General features: G+C 43.9%; 1 protein-coding gene across 3 annotated transcripts in view; it reads right to left on the reverse strand.

Annotated features, from left to right (window-relative positions):
* Positions 1-8,112, reverse strand: part of DEK (DEK proto-oncogene) — a 29,517-nt gene extending 21,405 nt beyond the window's left edge. Inside the window, exons 1-6 of one of the 3 annotated variants that reach the window (XM_079147089.1) lie at positions 7,515-8,112; positions 6,270-6,424; positions 3,327-3,428; positions 2,963-3,072; positions 1,478-1,572; positions 717-837 (exon numbers count right to left, since the gene is read on the reverse strand). In XM_079147089.1, coding sequence (XP_079003215.1) covers positions 717-837; positions 1,478-1,572; positions 2,963-3,072; positions 3,327-3,428; positions 6,270-6,417 — 576 coding nt within the window. In that variant the 5' untranslated portion in view covers positions 6,418-6,424; positions 7,515-8,112. Of the gene's footprint in view, positions 1-716; positions 838-1,477; positions 1,573-2,962; positions 3,073-3,326; positions 3,429-4,911; positions 5,674-6,269; positions 6,425-6,588; positions 6,837-7,514 lie in introns of those variants that run through there. The other 2 variants (XM_079147088.1, XM_079147090.1) reach the window with 2 other exon arrangements.
* Positions 8,113-8,872: the final 760 nt, after the last annotated feature.

Below are 8,872 nucleotides of genomic sequence, written 5' to 3' on the forward strand. Positions count from 1 at the left end.
CCTAGACCTGCTAGACCTCTTTACACTTCTTTTCCTATCAAAATGAGAAAGGAATATGGAACATTGGCCAACAGACCTAAAACAAGCTGAAAATGCAAGATCGTGTTAGTAGCATTTCAACAGACAAATCACCAGTGTCACTGGTTACTGTTAAATAATGAGGGTAAACTTAAAGTTCAGGAAGAGTGGGAAAATTAGATGGCCATTTTACTTTACTATCCATTTCCCAGGGCTCTGCTGATAATTCTAGAAACCCAATCCAGGAAACCTGTTTTAAGAATCAGCTTTTTTGTTACTTTTTCATAACTTTATTCCAGGATCTAGAAAATAACCAGTTCATCTAGTCTTTTCCATCGGTATTACAAGATCACATTACCACTCCCCGCCCAGTCCAACACCTCACACTTAACCTGTTTCTATTCAAGGACCTTCTAGGTACACAACCCTAGTTTGTATTTTTTGTCCCATTTAACATTTACTTTTCTTAATCTTAATACCCCTCATATTTGATATAAGGGAACATATTCCTATTCCTTCCATATTACTTCTATCATGAAGTGTTGCAGTTACACCAGTGGAAGGTATATTCTTTAAATGCAACTATTACTGAATGTCAAGCACAATACAACTGTCTAATTACACTGTTTCACAGAAAAGAGAAAGTAAAGGCCATTAATGACTAATTTGCTATTAAAATAGTGGAAACTGATCCTCACTTTGCCAGAAGGCTTTGGATGCATTAGGAAATTCAGGATCCTCTTCACTAGTTCACTATTTACACCTGATCTCTCCAAATCAAGAACCTCACAGATGCTCTTTAACATGGCATTTCTAAATCTGAAATAGAAAATGGGAAAAACCAAGGTGATTATACAGGAATGTATAAACATTCCCCACAATGTAAAGGCAACAGCCAACAAAACCGGTTCAGTCACATACATTAAAAAACAACAGCCAATGTTTCTCTGAATCTTATTCTTAATACTTCTAACTAGTGTAAAACCACTTATACTATTAGAAAACTGAAATTGCCATTTACCAACTAAGTTTAAAAGCAGAAAAGAAGCAAACTCACTGGAAAATTATGTAAAAAGTTTTCACCTACAAAATTAAAGAACTTGATAATTTTTCTAGCCAGTAATTAAATTTACATTTTCCCTTCAGGATTCAGACTGTGACAATGTCTCAGTGAAGAACTCAGTAATCATTTCTATTAAGTATTTAAACTATAGGCATTTAAGAAACAAAAGCTCTAGAGCATATCACCTTACTGCATTATGAAGAACACTTTCTATGAAATGATCATCTTCAAAATAGTTTAAATGGTTTAAAAGGAGAAACAGCACCTAAAGAATCAGAATGGGTGGGTGCCCATGTTTAAATATTAAATATTTACATAAGTGTTATGTAAATATTAAATCTTAAACAACAAAAAAGTACAGTGATTAAAACATGATTATTTACAAAAATAACTTACTTTTTCAGCATTTCTTCCTTCTTTTTATATTGGATACTCCCTTTTTCAAATGGAAAGCCACTGAACTGCCCCACATTCTTCTTTAATGAGGACACCTGAAAATGTTTTTCTTATTATTGAAATTTATAATCTAGCAATGTACAAAAAATTCCAAGCCAACATCTTAATTTCTATATGTCTCCAAGTTATAATACTGACTTATTCAACATTGTTCAAAATTGAAAAATATTACTAATATTAACATTATAAAAAATCTTCTAAACTTAACTTCTGAAAATAAGTTGGAGTTTTAATTACTTGTCATTTGAGAACCTTCACCCAAAGTGCTTACTAATACCAGGAAATGTGGAATTTTACTACTTAAAAAGACATCTGTTTTGTCAGGTGCGGTGCTGCATACCTATAATCCCAGCTACTCAGGAGGCTGAGGCAGGAACAATACATGTTTAAGGCAAGTCGGGCAATTTATAGAGATCCTGTCTCAAAATATACATATTTTTAAAGGGCTAGAAATGTAGCCCAGTGGTAGAGCACTTGCTTACCTAGCAGCACCCACAAGCTCCTGGGTTCAATCCTCAGTGACACACAGACATCCTTTCCATAAGCAAAACAAGTTATTACTTACTATTTCTTATTTTCCAAATCAGAAGTCAAGACTTTACTATTTGGAAGGTAAAGCTATTCTTTGGTATTCCAAAGTTAATACCATTTACTAGTTATGAGACTTGTGTAAATTAAGATTGTTGTGAGGATTAAATGAGATTATACATGAGAAAGTAAGTTATGTCAGGCTTCAGACATTCTATCGTAATAACATCAAACTTTTACTTTCCCATGTACAACCCAAAATTAAGTTTCCTTAATTGTATGGAACACTAAATTATACATGCAGTATAAATTTCTTTGGCAAAGAATTACTACCCACATTGCTATCAGGTATTTGTACAAAAATAAGACAAAATGATACTGAATTATTTGTTCTCAATGGCCAGAATATCCAAAAAAAATTAAATTTCTGGCCAGGCATGGTGGCACACACCTGTAATCCTAGCAACTCAGAGTGAGGGAGGAGGATCCCAAGTTTGAGGCCAGCCTTGGCAACTTAGTGAAATCCTATATCAAAAATAAAAGGCTAAGAATGTACCTCAGTGGTTGAGTACCCCTGGGTTCAATCTCTAGGACTACAAAAAAAACAAAAACAAAAAACCAACCCAGATGTAATATATTCAAAAATTACTAAAATCATCAGTTTGAAATTTCAGTTAGGAATAAGAAACAACTATAAAGAGCCCTGAATATTGTAGTCCTGATTGCTGTTCAACTATGTGACCTGTGACAAGTCATAACAAGTATGTGTCAGTCTGCTCAACTGTACAGAAACAGAATTATCAATCAGTGTTGCAGAACTAAAATTATGGTTTTATCGTGAGGTTTTAATACACAAAGGAGCCAACAAATTAAAGGTTATTTTTAAAAAGGTCTTACAGTGCCTGGTCTGTTGTAAAGCAGTTTGTGTAGATTTCTAAGTTCATCAGTTTTTTTCTTGCTCAGAAAGAAATGTATCCTTTCAATTTCACAAAGTTTCTGCCCTTTTCCTTAAAACAAAACAAAACAAAAAAACCCATAAATACTCATTATTTAATACATTTATAAAGTTGTTTTACTAACAATTACTTTACAGCATAATTTACATATAACTTTGCTTTAATGACGCAAATAAAATTAAGTCACGAATAAATTACTATTTACTAAAGGCTAAATACCCTGCTAATAACAAGCAAAGCTAAACAATTTTTGCGTATTTGGGCATTTTCAACATAAAAATGGAAGAAATAAAGAATAAACTCACCTTGTGCGATTGTAAATGGTTCTCTCTGTAAGGAAGACACTTGCATTGTCAACCTCTCTACTTTTCTCTTTTCCCTCTTGCCTTCCACAATGAGACTCTTTTCTAGAAATTAATTTAATATTTGTTAAATAACAAAAAGCTATTAACTTTACTGAATAACCATGGAGGAAAAAAGATTCCCCAAACCTAATGCCTATGCTTCTCCTAAACACGGTTTTGAGAAGCAAATGACATAAAAGATGAAAAACATCATAGGAATTTAGGGTAACATTTTACTTACCTGAAAAAGCCACAGGGACTCAGTTAAGGTGGGGGGGGGAACCTCAGATAATGAACTTTTAGCCAATTACAATTACTGTTATAGAGTCCAATTACTTCATAAAAAAATCATCTAGATTTTCAAGTTTATTTTTAATTTTTCTTTTCATAACTGTACTTTATTTCCAGGGTATGCTATGATAATTCAATATGTATATAAAATGTGTAATGATCTAATTATAACTATGTCCATTTCATCATTTCTTTGTGGTTGGGGCCTTTGAACTCCTCTCTTCTAGTTCTTCATAAAATATATAATCCTTGTTACAAACTGCTGTAGAACACTACAGCTCATTCCTCCTAACCGCATTTTGATGCCTGTTACCTGTTGCCAAATAATACAAAATTCTTTAAGTTTAAATACATGATCAACTAGCCAAGCTTTAATGTGATGTACATATTCACAATGATGGCCATAAATCACTCTGAAAAAGCTGAGTTCTGTTTAGTCCAGAGTGTCTTTAGAAACAAAAAGAAAAATTAGCTGGGCACAGTGGTATACACCTATATTCTCAGTTTCTCCAAAGCCTGAGGCAGGAGAATCTCAAGTTGGAACCCACTTGGGCGACTTGACAAGACTTGTCTCAAAATAAGAAAGGGTAGGGGAATGTAACTCAGAAGCAGAGCGCCTGAGCATGTATGAGATACTATTGGTTGATCCAGTTACACACACACACCAAACAGGAAATAGTATATAAAGTTTAAAACATTACGCTTGATTTATTTAAAACTATTTTCCACTGATTAAAATAGAAAAAATTTTAAAACTACATATTGTTGGAGGTCCTTTCATTTGAATGAATGCCTGTGTTGTGCAAAGCTGCATGTGATACTGAAGTGATGAAATGAGGAAGACATTGCACTGAACATTTTTTGAAAAAGATCACGTCTACAGGAAAGTGAGACAAATATGCTGTAATGTAAAATATGATAAAACACCTTAAGAAAGATACAAATAAGTTCTATGAGTAAAGAAGGAATTATTTTTTGACTAGGAAAACAGGATCAAACATCGGTTCCGGCTCTAAAGGATACATAAAATTGGGGGATGTAAAAATATGCACACGAAGTGTCAGAAGGGGATGCTAGCAAGTATATGCTGGTGTACATAATTAAGAACCAGCACTGTGAAGCCACCCTCTTACCTCTGACTTTCTCTCACCTGGTGATTTTAAACCATTTGCTTCTGATCATCATCTATAAACTATTAACTACCCAATCTAACTCTAGGTGGAGTGTTCTGAGATTTAGATCAACTAATACACACCTGGCTGCCACCCGGACAGCTCTACTTCATGTCCAGGTACCTGAACTCAACACATCCAAAACAGAAGTCATAATTATCTCCAAAACTGCTGACCTCTGCAAATTTTTCAGAAAATACCTTGTCAAAGAAGGCAAGCTAGAAGTCATCTTTCTAATAGTCAACTCACTCATTTTCTCCCCCAAGTCACTGCCAATTTGACCCCTTTTTTGATACACATTTCATTAATTTCAATATCTTGCTTCCATGATGCCTCTGTACTACAGTATTCAGGGTTAACTATAATTGATCCACAAACAACTCAAATGAGTAAAAAGAGTACTACTAAGTCGAAATACTATAATATTGTTAGGAGATAAACTTTTTTACTGAATCATGTTCTTAAAAAAAAAAAAAAAAAAACACAAGAGCTCAGTGATAGATGCTTGTCCAGCATGAGCAAGGTCTTGGGTTCAAGCCCAGCACCATAAAAATAAATCACAATAAAAACCAACTATTTATTTAGAACAAAATCTGGGATTCTCTGAACTACCACCAGCCTTCCAAATATCACTGTTTGGGCCACTTACAGTATATTTAAATAACTTACGTAATTTTTTTTTTCCTGACCAAAACAAATGACCACCTCTGTGCTATCAACCCAGCCCCTCTAGAAAGGCTGAACAACAAAAAACTGGAGAAAAAAAATATGCTGGGAAAGTTTTGGTTAGCAGATATATCACAGCCAACTGTCACTTACAGAAAAATAACCTATTAAGCAATAATTCACGTGCTGTAGTTCAGCACAGACGGCTGCGCTGCCTAGGGCACACAGCACTCCGACAGAAGGCGCGGCTTGCGATCCCAAACCAGACTGGATTTAGACAAGGCGGACCACGGGCCGACCGAGATTCAAAAGGAACTTCAAGCCCCGGTCTCTTCCCGCGGGGGCTGCATTTTGGCCACGGAAAGGGACGCAACCGGACGGGGCTCTCCTCCTCAAAGAATGCTGCGCCGTGCCCGCCACTTCCAAGGCCGGACCGCGGCGAGAGGCCGGCCTGCGTCCCCCTGCAGCGGCTCCTCGGCGCCCGCGCTGCACCCCCGGACTTTCGGAGCCCTCTCCTTCCGTTTGCGACCACTTTCTCCGGCCGCCAAGCTGCGCCGCTTTCCTGGCGGAAGAAGGGCGCCCGGGGGAGCCCTGTGCCGCGCCGCCCGCACAAAGGCGGCTCCCGCAGACCGCGCCCCCGGACGGCGGCCAGGGCCCGGCGCGCCCGCAACTCGGGGCGGGAGGTGCGCAGGCCCCGCGGGGCGGCTGTCAGGCGGCCCTCGGGCGCCGGGGCCGGGCCGCCCGGTCGGCGCGAGCCCGCGCGCGCGCTGCCCACCTTTCTCCTCCTCGTCCTCCTCCTCGTCGTCGTCGTCGTCCTCCTCCTCGTCGCTCTCCGCTCTGGGGCCGGGCATCTCGGGCTCCTTCTCGGACGCGGGCTGGGCGGGGGCTCCGTCTCCGTCCGCGGCGGAGGCCGAGGCGGACATGCTGGACCTGCGGGCAGAGGGAGGAAGCCGCGCGCTCGGACGCTCGCTCCGGGACGGGGCGCCCGCGCTCGCCCCGCCGCCGCCGCCGCCCTCCCGGCCCCGGGCGCCCGCGTCCCCTCCCCCGCGCAGGCCGCAGCGCCCCGGCCTCCCGCGCCCCGCCGCAGCCCTCACCGCGGGAGGCGGCCGCCGCGGGCCTGGCGCGCGGGAGCACGAGGCGGCTGCGGGCGGCGGCGGGGCCGACGCCGACGGGAGGCGCGCGGGCCGCTGTCTGGCGTGACGCTCGTGCCGCGCGCGCCGCTCCACAGGATCAACAAGACTTTCAAAATGGCGGTTCGGGAAGGAGAGCGGGAATGCGGCAGCCAATCAGGGCCGCGCGCTGCGAGTTGGCGGGCGCGGGCGGGCGGCCGGGCCTCCGCGGGCCGCGGGGGCGCGCGGCGGGGCGCGAGGGGTCTCCCGGCCGCGGGCGGAGGGCGCGGCGCGGGGCGCGCGGGCGGGGCGCGTCCCGAGCGGCGGGCGGCGCGGGCGGCGAGCCGGCCCGGGCGCAGAGCGGACGGAAGGACGCTAGGGGGCCTGCGTGCTTGTTGTCGCCACGGTTGGTTCCCGGAAAGGAGGACGAGCGGTCCCGGGCCGGGCCGGGCCGGCGGGCCGGCGGGCCGGCGGGCGGGCGGGCGGGCGGGGGCAGAGAAGTTCGGGAACCCCCGAAGCCGCCCTCGGCAGCCTTTCCCGGAGGCGGGTCGCTAAGGAACGACCTCCGGACCCGATCCGGGAAATGCCTCCAGGGTCTGCTTCCGAGGGTCTCGTCACTTGTACGGTGCACTAGTAAGGAAAAAGATCCCGCGCCCCTAGAGGTTCCCTGCACCCGCGACGCGAGCCGATTGCTGCTGCCAGGGCGGCGGGCCCTCCCTCCCGTCCTGCTGGAGGAAGCCCCGAGGTCCTGCAGCCGCACCCTCCGCCCGGGCCCCGCTCGCCCCCGCTGGCACCTCCGAACGCCGTGCTCCAAAGGCAACGCAGTGTCCCCTTCCAGTGACCCTTCATCAGTGGTGCCCAATGGTTTTCCCCCAGCCCCTCAGCCACTAGCTGCCGAAGGATCTCTTTACCCGATCGGTTTACTCAGCAGAGATTAGACATTTTCTTTGAATCCTTTCTTGTCCTTTCGTGCCCCTATCCCAGATGAGCAAACCCTGTCCTTTCTACTTGCGAATTTTACATCATTTCCCTCTCTCTGTTGAGGCTGTGTACTCTCTTCTGCTTTGAAGCCTGTCACTGAGTCTCACCTTATTCCTTATTCCTTATTGCCTTTGCCTAATCCCCGTTAGTCACGGAACGGCCCAAGTGATCTTAAAAAAAAAAAAAAAAACATAACAACAACAAAATAGGTACTCCCTTGCTGAAAACCCTCCAGTGGGTCCACATCAGACTTGGAATAAAATCCAGAATCCTTGTCATGGTTTATAAAATCCTACATAATTCAGTTGCGGACAACCTCTCTAATCTCTCACAAGGTCAGATGTTGCAGCCACACAAGTCTTTGTTTATTTTTTGATGTTCCTCGATAAAGCCAAGTTCATTCTCACTTTGGGGCCTTAGTATTTTTTTCTGCTAGGACTGCTCTGCTCTTTGAGTCTTCAGATGACTGGCTCCTTCCCATTTAGCTCTTGAGTTCTTGTCTACCCATGACCACCACTAGTTCCTTACCACTTCTCATTCATTTAAAAATATTGAGCCAGGCATGGTGGCTCATGCCTGTAATCCCAGAAACTTGGGAGGTTGAGGCAGGAGAATCCTAAATATGAGGCCAGCCTGAGTAACTTAGCCAAGACCCTCTCTCAAAATAAAAAACAGAAAGGACTGGGGTGCAAATCGTTGGTAGAGCACCCCCTGGGTTCAATCTCCAGTACTGCGGGGGGGGGGGGGGGGGGGGGGGGGTGGAAGTTAACCTATTCTTCCTGTCTCTAGAATTTAGAGCAGGACTAAGTACCTGCCATCTGGAAGCTCACATTAAAGTTGAGCCAATGAAAAAACAAGTGAATGTATTTGTGACAAATTGTTGAAAAGCAGATTAAAGGAGTTAGAAAGTCACAATAGGGTGAGATTTTATTTTATATATTTGATGATTAAGGAAGGTCTTAATCCTTGAATCAAGGAATCTGACCTTTGAAAAGAGAACTTTGAAACCTGAGAGTAGTGGAGAGAGGCTAGATGGGGTCTAAAGAATTCTCTAGACCCCATGGATGTGGGGTGAGAGTCAGTGAGAAGTCATCCCTGCCTGGGAGTGATGGGCAGGGCTTGTTTTTTTGTTTTTTTTTTTTTCCTTTCAGGGAACTGGTTGTTCTGTAGGCTTGAGATTACAGTGAGCTTCAAAGGGAAACTCCAAGTAGGCCGTTGGATGTGAGAACCTGGCATTCAGGGGAGGCAGCTGTAGTCCAAGAGGTGAGAGTAGCAGTCGTTAACATGC

The sequence above is a fragment of the Sciurus vulgaris genome (genome assembly GCF_902686455.1).
Source record: "Sciurus vulgaris genome assembly, chromosome: 7".
NCBI lineage: Eukaryota > Metazoa > Chordata > Mammalia > Rodentia > Sciuridae > Sciurus > Sciurus vulgaris.